The sequence below is a fragment of the Ranitomeya variabilis genome, chromosome 2 (genome assembly GCF_051348905.1).
Source record: "Ranitomeya variabilis isolate aRanVar5 chromosome 2, aRanVar5.hap1, whole genome shotgun sequence".
In the NCBI taxonomy this organism is placed as follows: domain Eukaryota; kingdom Metazoa; phylum Chordata; class Amphibia; order Anura; family Dendrobatidae; genus Ranitomeya; species Ranitomeya variabilis.
The window spans coordinates 127,409,263-127,433,679 of NC_135233.1; the positions used below are offsets into that span (position 1 = coordinate 127,409,263).

At 42.9% G+C, this 24,417-nt stretch overlaps 1 protein-coding gene across 4 annotated transcripts in view; it reads left to right on the forward strand.

Annotated features, from left to right (window-relative positions):
• Positions 1 to 24,417, forward strand: part of LOC143804667 (interferon-induced, double-stranded RNA-activated protein kinase-like) — a 134,554-nt gene that overhangs the window by 19,301 nt on the left and 90,836 nt on the right. For all 4 annotated transcript variants that reach the window (XM_077282994.1, XM_077282993.1, XM_077282992.1 and 1 more), the window contains 6 exons: positions 162 to 217; positions 2,235 to 2,283; positions 9,871 to 9,974; positions 15,336 to 15,468; positions 19,191 to 19,255; positions 20,236 to 20,290. In XM_077282994.1, coding sequence (XP_077139109.1) covers positions 162 to 217; positions 2,235 to 2,283; positions 9,871 to 9,974; positions 15,336 to 15,468; positions 19,191 to 19,255; positions 20,236 to 20,290 — 462 coding nt within the window. The remainder of the gene's footprint in view (positions 1 to 161; positions 218 to 2,234; positions 2,284 to 9,870; positions 9,975 to 15,335; positions 15,469 to 19,190; positions 19,256 to 20,235; positions 20,291 to 24,417) is intronic.

Genomic DNA, 24,417 nt, shown 5'->3' on the forward strand with positions numbered 1-24,417 from the left:
TGGAGTGGGCAGGGTTATACAGAGCTCAGCATTCAGAGAACTTGTAGATCTGCAACAGAAAACAGTTTTTAGTTTAGTTAAAACTTCAACAATCATCAAAGGAAATTACAATACTGGAATCAAGGTTTAAAATCTATATTTGTTTTCTGTTTATTTTGCAGTCTCAACCAGTAGGTAACTCTGCCTCCCCAGCAAGTCCTGCAGTATCAAATATAAGGTAATTCAGACATTGTTTAAAGGGGTATTCCTATAATTAGAAGTTCACCTCTATCCATAGGATACGTGATAACTTGCTGATTGGTGGGGAACTAACCTTGAATCTTTACCCATCCTGAGAATAGACCTGTGCAGAGCCCTGTCTCTATAGGACTGCTGGAGATAGCAGGAAAAAACGGAATGCTTTACTCAGCTGTCACATAGAGCATTAAAGCGCCACTCCAGCATTTATTTGTTTTTTTTCTGCATAGCTGGAGGGGTGCTTTATTCTAAGATTCCTGACCCTAGTCTTATACTTACTAGCCGCCATCTTCACCTGTTTTCGGTGCCACTTTGGACCTGCTGCACCATCTTGTGACATCTACTTCTGACTGGCCAGAAGTAACGTCAGTAACGTGAGCTCCGGTTCTCTATAGCAGATCATAAACTGCCATAGGCCGACTAGAGCGGTGTCGATAGATGGTGAACTTGCATTAGAAGCACCACTCCAGCACTGCAATAAAAAAAACAACAAAAAACAGGCTGTAAATCAGACACTTGCCAACACCTTTTTTATTTTATAACCGCTTATTATTTGCATTACCTTTTTATTAGTTATTTCAGTGTTAGTGTGATATTTCTGTTCATTATCTTCTCAAGTACGGGGAACCTTTCAGATCCCCCAGATTGTCCCCACAGATGGTATGGGTGCAGAGTTTATGGATTTTATGTAACTTACTAATGCTGCAGTGTTTGAAGAATATAATTTTATCCTGCAGCTTTACATGTGAGAATAGGGCAGGACTAATCAGTGCGGCGTCTTTTCCTCCCTGACTAGTTCTGCCTCGAATCTTCTAGTCACACCACTTTGGGCTTGATTGCCAGCCTACCAAAAACAAATTGCTACAATCATGTACATTATTTACATATCTGTAAAAGGGTGGTCTTATTATGGAACCCTAAGCCCCGACGCGCGTTTCAGCTTGCTTCCTCCAGGGGCATGAGGAAACAAGGTGAAGATATTTAAGTAATGGATGTTATTACAGCAATTTGGATAACTCCTTACTGTTCCTGGAGTACTGAATGTCAAAATTTGTTATCGCAAAGCCATTCCTTCTGGGGTTTTAATACAATTGGTTAAATACAATTTATGACTATTTTGCTACTATTATTCCTATATTGTCATCATTATACATTTGGTATTGTTTAAATCCACCTACCAAATTTCCCCTAACTTCATAATTGGATAGCACTAACACATATATATATATATATATATATATATATATATATATATATATATATATATATATATATATATATATATACATACATACATACATACATACATACATACATACATACATACATACATACATACATACATACATACATACATACATACATACATACATGTACATATTCATGTTTGGCTCTGGACCACTAATTCCTACCAATAGTATAATCATTTTGTGCCTGACTAACTGGGCTCCTTTTTGAGGTAACCTTGCCTTTTATTGTTTTCTCCTCTGTTTTTAAATATACTGTATCTAAATGAATAATTTCATTTTACTTCAATGGAACGTTATTGCAATCATTTTTCCTTCTGGGTTACCCCCTTGGGATTATGTATTGCTTGATTACCAGCCTGGATAATGGTAAGACCCTAATGCAAGATGTCAGTCACGCCCTGTGGGGCGTAATTAGAAGACCCAGGACTAATTTGGGGGAACAAATGCCACACTGGGCTAGTCCTGCATAGTTTTCATATGCGCCTCTTTACAATACAATGTTATTCTTCAATCAGGGCAGTATTAGTATGGAACGTAAGACACCTATTCAGATTACAGAAATGCGCACTGTAGTAGCAGCGGATCTGACAAGTTTCCCTGTCCTGTAAATTCTATTACATGCCACATGTTATGTCCTATTAATTTATATTTTCACTTTTGGAAGGCAGTAAGCAGTTTTGTTGCAGCTTTTTAAAACTTTTTATTGAAAATATTGATGCTACAATTTCTTGCGATTTCTTTTCACAGACCTGAACCTAGTCCATCGCCTGTTAATGGAGCTGCCAGCAACATTGTGGTATGCCACCCCGTTTTTAAAAAATTTTTTTGCATTTCAGTTTTCTTTTCACAATAACATGTGGATTGTCCCAACAAATGCTACTTATTCGCACTTCAGATTTTTTTCCACTTCTCAGTCAGAAATTTTCTTGGAGACATTCCAGCGTGCTTGCTTTTCTAATTATCCCTCCGCCCTAGCTTAGGGGCCCCACATACTTAGCTTTGGCCAAGAATGGTTCAGCTGATCATTTGGCCAGCAGCTAGGTCTCCTGACTCCTCTATATAAAGGAGCTTGTACTTTGCTGAAGGCTTTTGTGTTGCCTACCAGCCAGTCACTGACACAGTTTTCTAATGGCGGCTTATCTCACCAAGAACAAAAGGATTGATAATCCAATATCAGATCTGTCCCATCCTTGTTTTTTCAGATATTACCTGTTGGCAGAGAGTCAGGAGGCCCCGATGTATATTAGACTGTTGGCCGAGCCCACCAATATTGGTGGCTTTGGCCATCGTTAGCTGGCTATGTGTGGTTCCTTCTCACTTTGAAATGGCCACCTTAGACAATCAGGAGGATCCCTCCATTTCAGGCAGCCGAATCTCTTCCAGCTGACTTAGAACAGGTTTGCGCGGGTAATCTTCTTAAAGGGGTGGTCAAAAGCTAACATTTATTTTAATCCTAAATGTCTATTTAATGTTATAATCTAATCTCTTTTCTGATAAACTTTAATTAAAAAGTCTGTATTGATCCCTCACTACATTATCTAAATCTAATATATAAAGCTGAATGTGTGTGTGTATGTATGTGTGTGTGTATGTCCGGGATTGGCATCTGCACCGTCGCAGCTACAGCCAGAAAATTTTGCACAGTCACACGTCTTGACCCCGAGAGCGTCATAGGCTATGTTGTGAGGCGAAATTTTAACCCCGCGCGTTCCAATTCACCAAACAATTTTGCCCCTATCTACATAATGGTGAAAAAGTGAAAGGAAAAGTGTTGGAGGCAAATTGACAGCTGCCAGATGTGAACAAGGGGGACTTAGAGTGAGAGCGATGGCGCCAAAGAGTATATACCGTACAGTTGCTAAGGTGGGGCCCCGACATGGGATACTCACCACACACGGGGATATGAACACACACACAAAATGCGCCACACACTACCACGTGCTTGAACATATATCACCCTCAGCACACATTTCACCACACATACACAACCTCGCCACATAACAGTCGAAACACAAAAGTCGCCGCTCAAAACTCGCCACACGTGCAAAACTCACCTCATGGAAAACTCGCCACACGCAAAACTTGCACACGCGGAAAAATTGCCACATGCACAAAAGTTGCAACACATGCAAAAGTTGCCTCACACAAAACTTGCACATACTCAAAACGCACCACACATAAAACTCGCCATGCGCAAAACTCGCCATGCGCAAAACTTGCTGCACACAACTTGCTACACTAACCTGTCACATGCAACTCGACACACAAAAAGTTGCTACACGCATGTCGCCACACAAAACTCATCTCGCAAAAGTCGCTACATGCATGTCGCCACACGCAACTCAACACACACAACTTGACACACGAAACTCGCCCTAAAACACACACAAGTCTGGTATTATCCTTCAAAAATAAAAATCTGATTAATAAGCAGACAAACTACAAGAGCAACAAATGTACCATATAGGAATCCGGCAGCTGTCAGTCACATGACCAGTCTATTATGTGTATGTGTGAGCTAATATATACTGCCAGGGGGTGGGCTTCCTGTAGGCTGGGGATTTATCAGGCTGCCAATTTAGCTTACAAATACTGAGGTAAAAATACTGAGCAAATAACGTGTGAACGAGGTCTAATACAGGAGGAGATGACATACAGATATATACTATATACAGGAGGAGATGACACACAGGTATATACTATATACAGGGGAGATGACACACAGGTATATACTATATACAGGGGAGATGACACACAGGTATATACTATATACAGGGGAGATGACACACATATATACTACATACAGGGGAGATTACACACAGGTATATACTATATACAGGAGATGACATACAGGTATATACTATATACAGGGGAGATGACACACAGGTATATACTATATACAGGGGAGATGACACACATATATACTACATACAGGGGAGATTACACACAGGTATATACTATATACAGGAGGAGATGACATACAGGTATATACTATATACAGGAGGAGATGACACACACATACTATATACAGGGGAGATGACACACAGGTATATACTATATACAGGAGGAGATGACACACTGGTATATACTATACACAGGGGAGATGACATACAGGTACTTACTATATACAGGGGAGATGACACACAGGTATATACTATATACAGGAGGAGATGACACACAGGTATATACTATATACAGAAGGAGATGACATACAGGTACATACTATATACAGGGGAGATGACACAGAGATATATACTATATACAGGAGGAGATGACACACATGTATATACTATATACAGGAGATGACACAGGTATATACTATATACAGGGGAGATGACACACCTATGTACTATATACAGGAGGAGATGACACACAGATATATACTATATACAGGAGCAGATGACACACAGGTATACACTCACCGGCCACTTTATTAGGTACACCATGCTAGTAACGGGTTGGACCCCCTTTTGCCTTCAGAACTGCCTCAATTCTTCGTGGCATAGATTCAACAAGGTGCTGGAAGCATTCCTCAGAGATTTTGGTCCATATTGACATGATGGCATCACACAGTTGCCGCAGATTTGTCGGCTGCACATCCCAAAGATGCTCCATACAAGGCAGGATGGATCCATGCTTTCATGTTGTTTACGCCAAATTCTGACCCTACCATCCGAATGTCGCAGCAGAAATCGAGACTCATCAGACCAAGCAACGTTTTTCCAATCTTCTACTGTCCAATTTCGATGAGCTTGTACAAATTGTAGCCTCAGTTTCCTGTTCTTAGCTGAAAGGAGTGGTACCCGGTGTGGTCTTCTGCTGCTGTAGCCCATCTGTCTCAAAGTTCGACGCACTGTGCGTTCAGAGATGCTCTTAGGCCTACCTTGGTTGTAACGGGTGGCGATTTGAGTCACTGTTGCCTTTCTATCAGCTCGAACCAGTCTGCCCATTCTCCTCTGACCTCTGGCATCAACAAGGCATTTCCGCCCACAGAACTGCCGCTCACTGGATTTTTTTTCTTTTTCGGACCATTCTCTGTAAACCCTAGAGATGGTTGTGCGTGAAAATCCCAGTAGATCAGCAGTTTCTGAAATACTCAGACCAGCCCTTCTGGCACCAACAACCATGCCACGTTCAAAGGCACTCAAATCACCTTTCTTCCCCATACTGATGCTCGGTTTGAACTGCAGGAGATTGTCTTGACCATGTCTACATGCCTAAATGCACTGAGTTGCCACCATGTGATTGGCTGATTAGAAATTAAGTGTTAACAAGAAGTTGGACAGGTGTACCTAATAAAGTGGCCGGTGAGTGTATACTATACACAGGAGGAGATGACACACAGGTATATACTATATACAGGAGGAGATGACATACAGGTACATACTATATACAGGAGGAGATGACACACAGGTATATACTATATACAGGAGGAGATGACATACAGGTACATACTATATGCAGGAGCAGATGACACACAGGTATATACTATATACAGGAGGAGATGACTTACAGGTATATACTATATACAGGAGGAGATGACACAGGTATATACTATATGCAGGAGCAGATGACACACAGGTATATACTATATACAGGAGGAGATGACATACAGGTATATACTATATAAAAGAGGAGATGACACAGGTATATAGAGGAGGAGATGACATACAGCAGGTATATACTATATACAGGGGAGATGACATGCAGGTATATACTATATACAGGAGATGACATACAGGTATATACTATATATAGGAGGAGATGACATACAGGTATATAGTATATACAGAAGAGATGACATACAGGTATATACTATATACAGGAGGAGATGACACATAGGTATGTACAATATACAGGAGGAGATGACATACAGCAGGTATATACTATTTACAGGGGAGATGACATACAGGTATATACCATATACAGGAGATGACATACAGGTGTATACTATATATAAGGGAGATGACAAACATGTATATACTGAGGGGAAAATGAGAGGTGTGAGGTGAAAATGAAGGGTGTGAGGTAAAAATGAAAAGGTGTGAGTGCAAAATGAGAGGAGTGAGGGAAAATAGTGGAGTGATCGGAAAATGACAGATGTGAGATCGAAATGACAAGTGTTAGGGGGGAATGAGAGGAGTGAGGGGGAAAATAAGAGGAGTGAGGGGGAAAATGAGATGTAAGGGAGAAAATGAGAGATGTGAGGGGGAAAATGAGAGGCGTGATGGGAAAATAAGAGAAGTGAGGTGCTATAACTAACCACAGATATTTACTATGCCCAGGCAATGCCGGGCTCTTCAGCTAGTACTTTATATATACAGTTGTGCTCAAAAGTTTGCATACCCTGGCAGAGTTTTTGCTTTCTTGGCCTTTTTTACAGAGAATATGAAAGATAATCCAAAACTTTTTCTCCACTCATGGCTAGTGGTTGGGTGAAGCCATTTATTGTCAAATGAATGCAGCACGTTATCAGAAAATACTGGAGGCAAATTTGCACTCATCAGTCCTGAAGCTGCGCATGGGACGTACTTGGATGTTGCAATATGACAACGTTCCAAAACATGAGGCCAAGTCGACATGTCATTGGCTACAGCAGAACAAAGTGCAGGTTCTGGAGTGGCCATCTCAGTCTCCTGACCTCAATATCATTGAGCAACCCTGGGGAGATCTCAAGCACACAGTTCATGCTAGACAGCCCAGAAATTTACAGGAACTAGAGGCTTTTTGCCAAGAAGAGTGGGCAGCTTTACCATCTGAGAAAATAAAGAACTTCATCCACAACTACCACAAAAGACTTCAAGCTGTCATTGATGTTAGATGAGGCAATACACGGTGTTAAGAAATTGGGTATGTGAACTTTTGATCAGGATCATTTGGATGTTTTGGGTTATCATTATGATTTAAAAAGTGAAAACACAATAGTTTGACAATAAATGTCTTCATCCAACCACTAACCATGAGTGGAGAAAAAGTTTTGGTGTTATCATTCATATTCTCTGAAAAAAGGCCAAGAAAGCATAACTTCTGTCGAGGTATGTAAACTTTTGAGCACAACTGTATATTTTGTTTAACCTACTTCCATTTTGTTGACGCTTTGTTTGAGAGTCCCCAGTGCATGCTGCCATATTCAAATACGACATCATTAGGGGGCAGAGGCTGTGGACAATGCTGCAGCCTCTACCCCCACCCCCACCCTGAAATGAAGCTTCATCAGTGCCATCTGTGTTTCAGCAGCTGGGCTAGTCCCTTCTATACAGAGCATGCATCAGTTGTCAATTCCGATGTATTCTCAGTAGGATCTTGTGACTGTGCAATATTCTTTTAAATACACAGTGACAGTGCGCTCCTTCGTTTGGTCTGATGAGAAGTGATGAGCTAGTAAGAGAGTGCCCTATCTGTGCACGTTGTAAGGAGAGTACCTGGCAAGCAGGCATCAGCCCCTACACCGCAAGTGATGCTGGGTAAGCTCTGTACAATGTGCACTAACAGTGAGTTCTGTTGCCAGCTCATCTCTTCTCATCAGAGCAGGCAATGAAGCGCAATGTCACTGTGCATTAAAGAGAACATTGCACAGTGACAAGATCCTATACGTCAGATCCTATACTTAGCATACGTCAGAATTGGCAACTGATGCATGCTCAGTATAGCAAGACTAGCCCAGCCTGTGAAACAGACGTTATTGATGATGCTTTGCTTTAGGATGTGGCAGAGGCTGCTACAGTGACCGCTGCCTTTGCCCCCAGATGAAGTCCCATTTGAGTATCCCAGCATGCACTGAGGGTTCTCAAACAGAGCATCATCAAACAGGAAGTTGGTAACAAAAATAAAGCAGTTGGTAAATAAAGCAGCATGGTAACTTTTTAATTAAAGTATATTAGATAAATGTCGATTTAATTTCATAATTTAATCTCTTAAGATCAAAGTAAATGTTAGTTTCAGACCATCCATTTAAGTGCATGCATATACAGTAGATCACCAGCATATCATTCATCGGGGCAGGAGCTTCTCTTTTTCTTGCCCGCTACGGCAAGGGAAATCGATAGGATTAAGACTAGGGTTAGGGCTTGGATTATGAATAGCCTTAGGACTGGGGTTAGTGAAAGGATTGAAGCCCCCGTACACATTAGACTAAGGTCAGCTGAACCCACCAATATCAGCAGGATTGGCCGACAGTGTAATTTTATGGGGTCTCCCAATTCTTCCTCCACAGGTGGAGCCGATTGAGAGAAGGATCCGGCATGTCAGATTTCCATTGGCTGATCCTTTTCTTCTCTAGTAGATAAGCCGCTTCCAGAGGAGTCTGGTAATGGCTCTTACAGAGAACACGAGTGCTGGAGAGTAGTAAGGGACTAATTGAACAGCAATGGAGATTTGAGACTATAGAGACTATGATCGCAGTGATGCGGTAGCAGAGCCTATGAAGAAGAGGCATATACTGTCAGATTGGCCTTTTAACATTGTACCACAATGTCTCCTGTTCAATATGATGTAATAGGAATACAAGCGAACAATAAAACATATAATAAGGGATTTTTTATTTATGTTCTCTGCTTTGAAGGGAACCTGTCATGTCCAATAACGCTATTAACTTGCAGACGTAAAGTAAATGAGCAGGCTAACTATTAGCATTATGGATGTGCCCGACTTCTGTACTGAAATTTGGCACCCGGGAGAGCACAAATTTTCTTTCTATCTGTAAGCACACCCCGACACTGACTGACAGCCAGCTCTGTAATGATGCACTGCACAGTCAGCTGTCAGTCGGTGCAGGGGCGTGTTCTCAGCTGCTGCTCTCAGTGCTGTGAGTGGTGACTGTAATTGCTTTGGGCACGCCTGTATGATCAGGAGAAAGTTCATTTTATCCTGAGTGCCATACATTTGGCAAATCCATAACGCTGTTAATCCGCAGATTAACCCTATATCTGCAGGTTAATAGAGAATTATTAGAACACATAGGTTCCCTCTAAATCTTTTCTGTGAACATTTATACCTTTTTTAGGAGCTTCTAACAGCAGTAAGTTTTGCGGCACAAACCATTTAAAGTGCGACAAACATTCCACACATCCACCCAAAAATCTGTAAATTTATGAATTTCACACTGCCCATATTTATCCATGCGCCTCATAATACAGTTTTTGCACTGTAGTTTAGTGGCATTTTATCAAAACTTGAGTCTGAAACACCTGTCTTGATGAATTCTTCCCTCTGTGATTGAGGTTTCAAAAAAGAGGACCAACATTTTTCCCCAGCATAAGTTTACAAAATCATAGATTGTTCAATCATAGATTTATACTTGTAGTCAAATTCATACACTCATGTATTTTAAAACCACATGCTCTCTTTAGAATTCTCTTATAATTGCATCCATTTTTTTATGTAGGTAGACCTAAACTACATTGGATTCTTCAATGAATTTTGCCAAAGAAATAACTGCTTGGATTCTAGATTTGTGGCTGAGCGCAGAGGACCTCCTCATTTGCCAGAGTACGTGCCTATTTTAAATGGGTTTTTGGGGGTCACAATTTTGTTGATTACTGTCAATTTTAATGAATGCTCAATTCTACTTAACACTTTAACCCCTTAACGACCGCCGATGCGCCTTTTAACGGCTGCAGTTAAGGGTACTTATTCCTCAGCGCTGCTTTTTAACAGCACTGAGAAATAAGGGTATAGCGCCCCCCAGCGTCGGAAAATCTCCGGGGTCACAGCTCCTGGATAACGGCGTCCGCAAAAATTAAAAAAGTCCGATTTCCCATGTATTTCTCTCTTCTCTGATATGATCTAGCACATCAGAGGAGAGAGAAATGGGGTCCCTCGAACCCACCTGTTACGTCCAGCACCCCTCGGTCCCTCCGGCTCTGTCCTCCGGCCCTCGGCGTCTTCTTCTGGGAAGAAAATGGCGGGTGCATGCATAGTGCGCCCGCTGAAATCTGCTGGTTGGCACCCGGCAACAATAGGAAATTTTTTTTATTGGTCCATTTTGATCACTGTGATAGGGTCTATCACAGTGATCAAAATAAAAAAAAATTGTAAATCAATCTCCCCTTTAGGTAAAAATAATAAAATAAAAAATATTTTTTTTTTCCGTTAGGGTTGGGCTAGAGTTAGGGTTGGGTCTGGGGTTAGGGTTGTTGTTAGAGCTATTGTTAGGGTTGGGGCTAGGTTTAGAACTTGGGTTAGGATTATGTTGGGCTTAGGGTTGTGGTGGTGGGGTTAGGGTGGGGTTGTGGTTAGGGTTATGGGTAGGACTGGGATTAGTGTTAGGGGTGTGTTGGGGTTAGGGTTGGGATTAGGGCTGTGTTAGGTTTGGCTTTAGAATTGGGGGTTTCCAATGTTTAGGTACATCAGGGGTCTCTAAACATGACATGGCGCCCGCCATTGATTCCAGCCAATTTTGGGTTCAAAAAGTCAAACGGTGCTCCCTCCCTTCTGAGCCCTGCCATGCGCCCAAACAGTGGCTTTCCCCCACATACGAGGTATCAGCATACTCAGGAGAAATTGCACAACAAATTTTGTGGTTCATTTTCTCCTGATACCCTTGCGAAAATAAAAAAGTTTGGTTCCAAAGTAAATTTTTTGTGAAAAAAGTAAAATGTTCATTTATTCCTTCCACATTGCTTTAGTTCTTGTGAAGCACCTGAAGGGTTAATGAACTTCTTGAATGTGGTTTTGAGCATCTTGAGGGGTGCAGTTTTTAGAATGGTGTCACTTTTGGGTATTTTCTATCATATAGACCCCTCAAAGTGACTTCAAATGTGATGTGGCCCCCCCAAAAAAATAGTGTTGTAAAAATGAGAAATTGCTGGTCAACTTTTAACCCTTATAACTTCCTAACAAAACAAATTTTGGTTCCAAAATTGTGCTGATGTAAAGTAGACATGTGGGAAATGTTACTTATAAGGCTGCCGTCACACTAGCAGTATTTGGTCAGTATTTTACGTCAGTATTTGTAAGCCAAAACCAGGAGTGGAACAATTAGAGGAAAAGTATAATAGAAACGGGAGGGGTGCAGTTTTTAGAATAGTGTCACTTTTGGGTATTTTCTGTTATATTGACTATATATATTTTACTATATATATTTTGTTGGAAAAATGAGAAATCGCTGGTCAACTTTTAACCCTTATAGCGTCCTAACAAAAAAAAATTACAGCATTTTCGGATAATAAGGCTCACTTTTTTTCCACCAAATTTGGGGGGAAAATGGGTGTGTCTTATAATGCGAATGTACCTTACCGGTACTGTTGCTGCAGGCCACAGGCTTGGATGAAGGGGTGTCCGGCGCTGTTGCCCGGTGCTCTGCTGGTGTCTCCGATGCTGCGAGTGCTTGGCCGGCGCTGCCCGATGCTGCTGCGGTCTTCGGCAGTCCCATGGTTTCCTGTGTGGTGGACTCCTGGAAAATGGCCGCCGGGCGGGGCGGCGCATGGGCGGATGGAGATCTTGGCACCGAGATCACGGGAGATGAGATTTCAGTGCTGAAATCTCATCTCCCGAGATCTCGGTGCCGAGAATACATGAATATGGATCCCAGGGCCTGAAGGAGAGTCTCCTCTCCTCCAGACCCTGGGAACCATCCGCACTGCACACACCGTATAAGACGATTGGGCATATAAGATGACCCCCGTCTTATACGGCGAGTATATCCCAAACTCCATATTTTATATGGAAAAGTTGGGGGTCGTCTTATACGCCCATTCGTCTTATACACCAGAAAATACGGTAAGTACAAAATTGGCTCTGTAACTAAGGGATTAAGGATAAAGGTATTTTTTGTTTGACCTTTCATTTTTTCCTCAACCTCCTTCAACAGCCATAACTTTTTTATTTTTCTGTCAACATAGAGGTGTAGAGGCTGGACGTGTTGTAGCATATGAATGGCACCATACATTTTACCACATGATATACTCAAACAGAAATGCAATTCCGACTTTGTTTTTATGGCGTTCATTGTGTGGTTTTATATGTCACATATGTTATATATTATTATTTTTTACATTCTAAAAATTACAAAAAGGAAAACTGGCCAATGCAAAAGTTTGGGCACCCTTGGAGATTTGTGTGCCCAAAATCTGACCAAGGTTTCAGACTTTAACCCCTTCAAGACCAGAAGTATTTTTGTTTTTGCGTTTTCGTTTTTTTCTCCCCTTTTTCCCAGAGCCATAACTTTTTATTTTCCAGTCAGTATGGCCATGTGAAGGCTTGTTTTTTGTGGGTTGTACTTTTGAACAACACCATTGGTTTTAACATATGTACTGGAAAATGGGAAAAAATTCCAAGTACAATTCCATATTTTTTTTTTAACCATGTTCACTAAATGCTGAAACTGACCTACCATTATGATTCTCCAGGTCATTACGAGTTCATAGAAACCAAACATGTCTAGGTTCTTTTTTTATCTAAGTGGTGAAAACGAAATTCCAAAGTTTGGTAAAAAAAAAAAAATGGCGCCATTTTCCAGACCTGTAGCGTCTTCGTTTTTCGTGATCTGGGGCTGGGTGAGAGCTTATTTTTTACATGCCGAGCTGATGTTTTTATTGATATCATTTTGGTGTATATACAATTTTTTGATCGCCCGTTATTGCAATTTATTGCAATGTAGCGGCGACCAAAAAAAACGTAATTCTGACGTTTTGAATTTTTTCTCATTACGCCATTTAGCAATCGGGTTAATTCTTTTTCATATTGATAGATCAGGTGATTCTGAACGCAGTGATACCAAATATGTGTATATTTCATTTTTTTATTGTTTTATTTTGATTGAGTCGAAAGGGGGTGATTTAAATTTTCATATTTATTTTTTATTTTTGTAATATTTTGCATGCTTCAATAGTCTCCATGGGAGACTAAAAGCTGCAGTACTTCGATTGCCTCTGCTACACACAGGCAATGATCAGATCGCCTGTGTTTAGCAGAAATGCTCACTTGCTATGAGGGTCGACCACCGGTCAGCACTCATAGAAATCTGGCTATGACAACCATAGAGGATTTCTGGAGACCTCTTGTTGTCATACCAACCCATCGGTGACCCATGATCATGTGACGGGGTCAGCGATGGGTGGGATTAGTGACGCGCTTTCGGTAAGCGCAAGTTAAATGCCGCTGTCCGAAATTGCGATTCCACCGGCTGCTTTTTCAGGCACATGTCAGCTGTATAGATCAGCTGCCATGTGCCCGGAAAGGTGCAGGCTCAGCGTTGGAGGCCGCACCAAACGAAGGGAGTCCGACTTCAGCGTACTATTACGCCCGATGTCAGAAAGGGGTTAATTAGCCTGTTAGGGTTCTGGCTTGTTCACTATCATCATTAGGAAAGGCCAGGTGATGCAAAATACCCAGTTTTGTAAATACCCATCTTCTAACCTTGTGCCCAAAAAAGTCAGCCACTGCCTATCACTCTGAAAATGAAAATGGTGGAGACCGACAAAGCAGGAGAAGACTATAAAAAGATAACAAAGCGTTTTCAAGTTTCCCTTTCCTCAATTTGAAAATTAATTTAGGAATGGCAGTTAAAAGGAACAGTGGAGGTCAAGACGAGGCAAAATTTCAGTGAGAGCTTCTCGTAGGATTGCTAGAGAGGCAACTCGGAACCCCTCTTACCTGTAAAAGACCTTCAGAAAGATTTAGCTAACTCTGGAGTTATTGCACATTGTTGTACTGTTCAGAGACACTTGCACAAATAAGGCCTTCATGGAAGAATCATCAGAAGAAAACCTCTCCTGCATCCTCACCATAAAATTCAGCTTCAGAAGTATGCAAAAAAAATCTAAACAAGCCTGATGAATTTTGGAAACAAATCCTGTGGACCGATGAGGGTAAAATAGAACTCTTTGACCACAATGATCAAAGGTAAGTGTGGAGAAAAAAGGGCACAGAATATCAGGTAAAGATCATCTCGCCAACCATTAAGCATGAGGGTGGATCAATCATGCATTTGAGTTGTGTTGCAGCCAGTGGTACGGGGAACATTTCACTGGTAGAGGGAAGAATGGATTCAATGAAATTTCAACAAATTCTTGATGCACACCTAACACCATCTATAAAAATAAAGATGGCTTCCACAAATGAAAAATGATCCGAAATATGTCAAAATCCACAACAGACTACCTCAAAAGGCACAAGCTGAAGGTTTTACAATGGCCCTCACAGTTCCCAGATTTGAACATCCTTGATAATCTGTGGCTAGACCTTAAAATAGCAGTGCATGCAAGACGAACCAGGAATCTACAGAACTGGAAGAATTTTCCGAGGAAGAATGGATGAAAATCTCTTAAACAAGAATTGAGAGACTCTTGCCTGACTACAAAAGAGTTCTCATTCTGTAATATTTTCAAAAAGGGGGTGCTACTAGATACTAACCATGTAAGGTGCCCAAACTTTTACATCGGCCAATTTTTTTTTTGTAATTTTTAAAATGAAAGATATGAAAATATACTTTTTTTTTTGCTCAAAATACAAGGGATATGTGTCATCTTTAACTTCAGACCTTTTAGAGAACATTTAATCTTCAACTTGCTTAACTATTCACAATAACAGTAATTTTGACGAGTGGTGCCCAAACTTGTACATGCCACTGTAAATGTACTGTATTTTTTAAACCTCTTTTAAAAGACCGCTATGACAGGTCTAGAATATGCAACCTTTATGTCGAAATGCACCCTTTCTAGGCACTTTTAAAGTTTTGGAGTAATAATAAATTGCGGAAAAAATTGAAAAATTTGACATGGGCTTTTACAACAATTTGACTCAATTTGTGCAAAAAAAAGTTACAAAGTAATGATAAATATCCTGGTGTATATTTTGCCCTAATTGGATACAATTTTCTCAACTCTAAAATCCCTTTTTGTTTTGTAGTTTTTTCTGCAGTGTAGAAATTGGTAAAAGAAAATTTCCTGCAGCTGAAGGAAAAAGTAAGAAAGAAGCAAAAAAGAATGCTGCATATTTGGCATTAAAAGAGCTTAAGCCGGAATATCCTGGCGATCTTCAGGTATATTATCTTTTATCATAAAAGTATATTACCTTTATCATAAAATACAATAAGCAAGTACATGTTTACCAAGTGTCTAAAATAAGCACCTCCATCATAAACGTACATTGATCATAGAATAATGATTATCATAAGAAATGAACAGGCCATGTGTAAACTCTGCATAAGCCAAAAGCTGCTAATCAGTGGTGGAGGTATGGTTACACAGTGCAATTGACGAGGAGGCATAAGACAGCTAGTCCGCTAGTGATAATCTATTGCTGATAAAACACTGATTTTATTGAAACTGTAGCAAGCAGCCTATTAAAAGACACATTGCTAGAATCAGGGTCTCCGCTCTTACATCATGATGCTCTCAGATTACATGGCAAATACCTGGTGACAAATTACCTTTTTTTTTTTTTAATGAGTCCAGCTATAGAGTGATATAGCAAATGATTTCAAATACAGTATAGCAGTCTCCGTCCATTCAGCCTGACCGACAACTGCGGCTCGTACTGAGCAGTGCAGGAGGAGGTCACTGAGGATTTGTCAATCACACTTGGTTCGCAGAGATTGAGTTAAACTTTCATAAAAGATTATACAGACATTCTGACTTGTAATTTCAAAGTAAATACAGTATCATTATCAAGTCTATTTTAACCTCATCGGTCCACAGGACTTGTTTCCAAAATGCATCAGGCTTGTTTAGATGGTCTTTTGCATACTTCTGAAGCTGAATTTTATGGTGAGGACGCAGGACATGTTTTCTTCTGATGATTCTTCCATGAAGGCCTTATTTGTGCAAGTGTCTCTGAACAGTTCAACAATGTCCACGACTCCTGATCCTGCTAAATCTTTCTGAATGTCTTTTGTAGTCAAGCGTGGGTTCTGATTTGCCTCTTTAGCAATCCTACGAGCAGCTCTCACTGAAATTTTGCCTTGTCTTCCAGACCTCATCTTGACCTCCACTGTTCCTGTTAACTGCTATTTCTAAATTTCGAATTGAGGAACGGGAAAGTTGAAAATGCTTTGCTATCTTCTTATAGCCTTCTCCTGCTTTGTGGGTCTCCACCATCTTCATTTTCAGTGTGCTAGGCAGCTGCTTAGAAGAGCCAATGGCTGCTGTTTTTTGGCACATGGTTAGAGGATGGCCATTGTTGCTGTGGTTTTGTGCTGATGGGGTGGTGCGTTCCGCTGCCGGTGCATTGTTGCTGCGGCGGTGGTCAGCACTCCACCCCTGCTCTGTTAAGGCGATAGGGACCAACTGAGAGGCTTGCCGTGATGTGGCAGTGGGCTTCATACAGTTTGATCAGAATGTTAAACTAAGAACCTCATGTTCAGTTATGTAAATTTTTGTGTAGCAGCATTAGATCAATGTATGATTTTTGGATGTGCGGTCCATTCTCTTTTCTAGCATATTAAATATTGGAAATGTTGCTCAATACTGGCTTCAATATTTCACATGTATGGGTCATCCAAAGTCAATGTCCGTTCAAGGTAAAACTGTATTGCACATGATACTGTCGGAGTAGGAGCAACATATATTGGTGCAACCTGTGCAGCTTCCCAGGGTTCCCAAGAGGTAAGGGGGCCGCACCCACCTCCAAAGCAGGTGGAATTGTGTATTATGATGAGCTGCTGAACAGCACAGACCCCATATACTGTTCTTGCATAGGAACCCTCTCCTGCCTCTGTCCCCACTGTATCTGAGCACGTATTTAGAGCTGTAATGCTCCCCTTGTGACGTGGACCCGTTAAACCCCAGGTCAGGGTGGGTACACGGACCCAGGGCGTCTGTGCAGCTGACAATGGCACGTGGGGAGCGTAGACGTGGCAAACATGTCATGAGAACAGCAGTAAGGTCAAAGAGAAATCCGGGTTGCATGGATTAAAGCAGGTTAGCATGGTGTGCACAGGAGCTGGAGAGTAACAATCCAAATATACTGATAGGCATTAAAAGGCTAAGAGATATGATGTCACATGCCGGGCAACCTGCAAAGGCTGGCGTGGAGCACAACAGAGGCCAGCGGGCAGAGGTGAGGGGTGGAGTAAAGCCCGGATCCAGGACAGGTGTGCAACAAGAGCTTTACAATATATCTAATTTTTTACTTGAAGCTAAACACAACAAAGTACAAAAAGAGTAACTAAACATGGCTAAGTTAGTGACAAGAAGGAGAATGGGAACAGCAGGCGAGAGTGCATGCTGCTGATTTGGTATTGAGGTGACAGCATGGTTATTGCAGGTGGTAGGGTTTTTTCAGATATGTGGGGAGGAAGTGATTGTTTCTGGTAGTGAATTCTAGAGTTCTGGGGAAAGCACAGGATAAATCTTTAAGACTGTTGTATGAGGAACAGACAAGAGGAGTCATAAAGAGGTCTTGTGACAGCTGGAGATGACGTGGGGTGTTAGTCGAGGTAGATTAGGATGGGGAAATTTTAAAGGAAGGCCTTGTAAGTCATTCTTAGTATTTTGAACATGAGGGGGGTGATGTGAGGAGGTAGCGTGAGAATTGGAGATGCTAAATGTGCAGACCGTAAGGTATGAGGCTATCCAGTCTTTGATGCCAAAGGATGTGACTGTTAGTAACAGAAGGAAATAATGGGCAAGTGAGGAGATGGGCTGTAGAGAGTAGGGTGCATACCAGGGGTGCACAACCTCCGATCCAGGGGCCACATGCGGCCAGTGATGCCTTTCTATGTGTCCCCCAACCATATAGATAGAAAAATGCTTGTCTGGTAGATGAACTATAAGTGAGCAGCACACACAGAGTGGTAGCAACCGAGGAGCAGGGACTGGCAAGTACTAATGGTGCCCAGTGTAGACATCTCTGGATGCCTCATACATCAGGAGAATGTGTTCCTCTCACCTGATGAGAACTCCAGAAAGCAGTATGTGAATTAGGTGGCCTTTCATACCTGTGACTTGCTCTACTGTAGTTTATGGGAATTGTAAAACATTAGGCAGAAAGCCCAAAACCCATGATCTATTTTAAAGAGCCATGTGCATTCATCGTGTCTTCCTTTTTAGGGCCTATTCACAAAGGTCTTTTATGAAGATTTAGAAGTGTATTTTACTGCGAATTCACATTAAAAATTGCATCAAATACACTTTTGAATAAGCTTCTTACTGGTGTTACCAGGAAATAATGTGAAGAAAACAGCACTGTGTGCACTATAGGAGCTTTTCTCATTAAGATCAGTCAGAAACTAATTTAGAGTATTTCATGCATTTTTGTATGTGGATTTTTAAGCAAAATCTGTTTCTAAATCTTCATCAAAAACCTGAGAATGTATCATTATCGTGCAGATTGGTGGTAAGAGTCCTGTAAGTAGAATTTGTACCTATGAAATTTATTGTATTTACTTTCAATATGCCATAAATGTCACAGAAGGTAATACCCCTTAAATTTTTAGTACGGCCCCCGGATTGTCATCCTAAATCATTGTGGCCCTTGGACCAAGAAAGGTTGTCACCTCTGGATCTGTAATGGTGGAGAAGCAGGTTTTGGATGGAGAAGACTGAGCCGTTGTGTAGAGGGGTAGTTGTCTGTAGGACAAAGCTTTCTCTAATGTTATCAGTCTCCTGTTGCGACGTCTTCAGATGAGATGAGAGAAAGTTTGCACACGGCAATGTTCAGGATTACCAAGCAGGATGTCACATAGCGGTTTTCCATAGAAGTATGCTAATGAAATCCTCAAGCTCAGAATGATCCAGCATCATAACTTTTCAATTATTCCAGTTGCAACAGATCCCAGGACTAGATGGTATAGAAGAAGCCGAGGAAAGTGGTGCCAAGTCTGAAAGGTAATTCCTTCTTCATTATAGGCCATATGCTTCCTCTGATTCACTGAGTTAAAAGGGTTGGTCACTTTCTGCTACAAACTCTGAAATGGTATAAAATGGGGTTACCAGCATGGAAGACCCTTCCTCCCTCAGTCCTTACTACAGCACCCCAGGTACAGAACCCCTTGCTCACCATGGTATTTGTGTGTGAAGAGTTTACACCAGTGGTCGCTGCATTCAAAGTCCTCGAGGTGGCGAAGGTCGCATAATTTATCCAAAGGATCTCCTGCCTGGCTGTGTCCTTCTCTGCACAGGCAATGGAACATTTAGATGCAGTCAGCTTATTTCTTACTTATTTACACCATCATTGTACCACCTCATGCCCTGACATACTTCACATGGCTCACATATGCCTCCACATTGTAATTTAAAGTAAGAGTTAACCCCGCCCCCCCCATATTTGCTAGATGAAGTCCTTGAAAGATGTCGTTTTACAATATGGGGTCAGTTCTTGGTGGCTACTTAATACCTCGTGACAAGTTCAGTTTCCAAAAAGGGACATTTTCAGGGTTTCCGTAATACAAGGATAGGTGACTGATAAGTGATTGATCAGTGGAGTCGGCCTCACTGATGGGCAGAACGTCATTTTTATCACTGGCAGGGTACCTTTGTCCCTGTTAGAATAAAGTAGCATCTCAGATGCCCAACCGTCACTCCATTCATTTTCTGGGCTGCTGGGAAAGGCCCAGCACAGCGCTTGGCAGCCCCTTAGGAAATGAATCGAGCATCTGACCTGCTACTCCATTGTAACAGGGATAAAAGTGACCTGTTCTGCCATTCAGGGCGGATTGCAGTGATCAGGACCTCTGGATTTTTTGATCACTTGCTTTCTCTGAACAATCCCTTTTTACCTTTTCATTGTTTTATTGTTGGGGAAGAGGGATTTTATCAACTCCTGCTGAACAAACCAGAAATATATAAATCTGCCTTTATTATTGTAGTTCTGAAGACCAGTCTTCTTCAAGCGAGCCAAAGCCAGAAAGCAGTAATTCCCAGGTATTGTGAAATACGCATACTCCGCACCAATAGAAGGATTTCAATTTTGACACATATCTAAAAGACTGAAAAGTGAAACTTTAAAATTAAGAGACTACTCAAGTGACATTTATTAGAATAGCTAATGTCATAGTGAATGCAAAAATATTCACCCCATTTGAGGGGCGGGCGACATTTGCGGAGCCTCAAAACTATTCTAGTAAAGTCTGTAAAGTCTAGTGCTCCAAAAGCCAAATAGCGCACCTTCCTTCTCAGCCCTGAAGTGTGGCCTAACAGCAATTTCTAACTAGATATGGGGCTTCGCTGTGATCAGGAGAAATTGCAAAATAAATTATGGGGTCCATTTTCAAGTAATAACTCTTGTGTACTGAAAGTTTGCAGCAAATACAAAAATTAAATTTCGCCTTCACCTCATTGGGGGACACAGACCGTGGGTGTATGCTGCTGCCTCCCGGAGGCTGACACTAAGTGATACAAAGAAAGTTAGCTCCTCCTCTGCAGTATACACCCTCATGCTGGCTCCCAGAGAACCAGTTCTTGCTTAGTGTCCATAGGAGGCACACGGACGGGTCTGCTATTCAGACCCAAAGCTCTTTATTATTTTACTTTTCAATTTTGATTACCTTTTTGATTTAGAATTTTTCCATGGACAAATCGGGCGACGGATCCTTTCAAGGTTCTGATCTCCACGAACCATCAACAGGCGAGCACGGAGAGTGTCACCTCTCCGTATCCTCTCCTGCGACGTGGAATGCCACGCCAGAGCTGATTTTTAGGGGCGACGGGTCCCTTAAAGGGCACCGATTGAGGTTTACCCCTTTATCCCTGCACCATCCACGCTGCAATACCTGACCTGCAGCAGAACAGTAGAGTGCGTGCGCTTTCCTCGGCGCTGAAACCCAGTCTGCGGTGGCTCTATGCCGGGACGCGTACCGATGGTGAAGTGGATCCAGTCTGCGATGGGCCTCTGCAGTGGGATATTCACATGCTGACAGGCATCCTCATCCATGGCTTCCCTGTGGCCCACCTCCCTGAGGTGACGCTCCGGCCGGCTGCAAAAATTTAGCCCCAGGCTTCGGCCGATGTGTAGGCCGCATCCTGAAAGCCGTGCCCGCCTGGCATGGGAGCGCTCTTTTTTTTTTCTCGGCCACCACCAACAACGCCCTCTCACTTCTTCCCCTGGTATTGCTCCCGCCGGCTGCAGAAATTTAGGCCCCGGCTTGGGGCTATTCTTGAAAGTCATGAGGCTCCGGCCACATAGTGGCATTGGCTCCGCCCCCCCAAATTTTCGCCTCTTGCTCTCTGCGAGACTTTACCGCCTCTGCAACTCCCGTTGGCCATCTTGGTCCACCCAGCCGGCTCACACAGGGGCGATGGATTTACATTAAAGGGGCACAACGACGCTGCAACATCAGTACCCGGGTAAAGAAGTACTGCTCTCTCCCCCGGCATTTTCCCCCTGTAGTGTTTCCCTGGTCTTAAAGGCACATGACCAGTATTCCCTGGTCTTAAAGGCACATGACCAGTCCAAAACCGGTTACCCCAAATGAGCTCAGGAGCCCTCCGCCGCCGCCGATCCCATCTTATCCCAGAGCACCTAGTTCCCTTGAGTGGGCTTCGTCACTACCGCAATCCATGGCTTCTCTGAGAGATTGAATCCCTCCGTGAACTCTCTGTGGCAATGATTTGCTTGGTTCTGGACTCACCAGAACTTCAGAAAAGGATGGATTCGGCTATTGATATCATCAACCAATCTCTGTAGATTGATGAGGTCTCCAGTTCTGCTCTAGATCACGCAGTGTCCCTCAAAAGGAGACTAAACTCCCTTGTAGAGCATTTGCCATTCACCCGGACAGGGAGCGTCCGGATAAGTGATTCACTGGACAGAAGCCTCTCCAAGCGCGGTATCCTTTTTCAGCCAATATGCGAACACGTGGGGTATCCCCTCCACATATACCCCCCTACGACGTGGGATGCCATGCCTGGTCTGATTTTTAGGGACGACGGGTCCTTTAAAGGGCACCGATCTCCCCATACCATCAATGTATGTATCCTCTTCTTCAGCCAGGCCTAACGCTGGACAACCAGCCCTGTCCATCCAGGGATCTGAACTCCGCAGATGTACAAAGGCACCCTTTTGGCGTCTGAGCAGCCCCCTCTGCATCACCACCATTGTTTATCAAAAAATGCAAGAAGGCGGACGATCCCTCTCCACTTCCCTGTTAAGAGGATGGTGGATCGAGGGTTCATCATTTTAACTCTGCACCGTGAAAAGAGAGCTGCGATAGCAAGAGACGGCTTTTCCCCTACCTGCTGGATGCAGCCGCGCAATCTGCCACTTGGCAGCTTAACTGGGTAGAATCTCCTGTGGTATACCTACCAGTATCCCTGCCCAATGGGTCATCAATTAAAAATACCACGGACTGTCAGATAGCAAATCTGGTTCGTTCCATCTTGCGATCTCGGGTTTAGTGCTCTACCCTCCGTTAGCCGCCGCATGGGTTGCTAGAGCAATGGTCTCCTGGCCGGAGATCTTAACTACTTTGATTCACAGCAGTAATCTTTTCCCGAAGACAGTACAGCTGGCCAATCAAATCTCTTGAGAGGGAGACTATGTGGTTCATGTCTCTTGGATGCGGCTAGTTGCGTGGTGCTGTCAGCAGCAAATGCCATTACATTCAGAAGGGCATTATGGCTCAGAGAATGGAAGCGTACTTTGCGTAAAAACAATCATCTGACATCACTCCCTTCCAGAGTGGTCGGTTATTCGGTGAGAAGTTGGGAGCGTTTCCCACACAGTAACAAAGGATAGCATGCTTCCTATAAACCCAAACAGCAGTGGAAGGGTTGCTCAAAACAGTCTAGATCTGAGGGATCTTGGTCTCAAAAAGGGGACGGAAAAGTAAGACCGATCCTGGACCTCAAACTTTTAACAAGCTTGACAAGGTCCTCCTTCTTTGGATGGATTTCCTCCGTTTGGCCATTACCTCAATGGTAAAAGGTGGAGTTTCTGGCATCCTCGACATTCGGGATGTTTACCTCCACATTCTGATTTTTTTTTTCCATTCGCGGACAGTATTTTCAGGTCACGACCTGCCCTTCGGCTTTGCTTCCGTTCCCAGAGTGTTCACAAGGGTCATGGCAGCTGTCAAGTCCATCTTGCACCCTCGGGGCGTGTTCATCCTGCCCTATCCGGTCGACTTTCTAGCCGTCCTTCTAGGACTGCGCGGAGCCCGACTATATCACTTGCGATACCCTTTCCCACCTGGGCTGGCTGATAAACTTAGATAAGTCTTCCTCATTTCCAGCCCAGCAGATATCCTCTTTGAGGATGATCCTTGACCCTTCAACAGGGAGCTCGCGCACTTGGTCACTCATCCCCCCATTCCATTCAATTTGCTATGAGGATTCTGAGGAAAAATGGTGGCAGCAATCAAAGCAGTTCCCTTCGCTTCTCTTGTTTTCTGCAGGTTAGACAGGCCTTCAGAGGGTAGTCTCTGAGCTCCTTCCTCATCCAGGGGAGATCCTTTCTCCTGGTTCAATGATTATTAGTGACTACCGATGCCAGTCCTCTTCTTCTGATCATTGTTCTGGGGACCTAGTTCTACAGCAGGTCCACTGCCTTATGGCAGGTCACCCCATCCGATTCAATCGGAAAATCCCACGTCTGTGCCATACGTCAAATCATCTAGCAGGTACCCACGGTCAGGCGTCCTGGTCGAGGTACCTCACATTCTCTGTTGGACCACAATCTATCATTCGGTGATCTCGGCACTACACATCTCAGGAGTAGAACTCTGGGCGGCAGATGCCGTCAGGGTCCCGCCTCATGTGAGTGGGAACTTCACTCGGAGGTCTTCCATCTGATCTGTCTTCTCTGGAGCACTCCAGATGTAGGTCGGATGGCGTCAAGACTGAACGCCAATGTACTTTAGTTCATGGTACGGCCTCAAGATCAAAAAGCCATCGCAGTGCATGCTCTGGTTCTTCCATGGTACCAGTTTCCATAACCCCTCTTCCAATACTTCCAAGATCTTTTCCGAAGCAGGAAGGGCCCCATTGATCCTGGGAGATCCGCACTGACCAAGTCAGATTTTCTCATTTGCGGAACTAGTATTTTTCTGTCT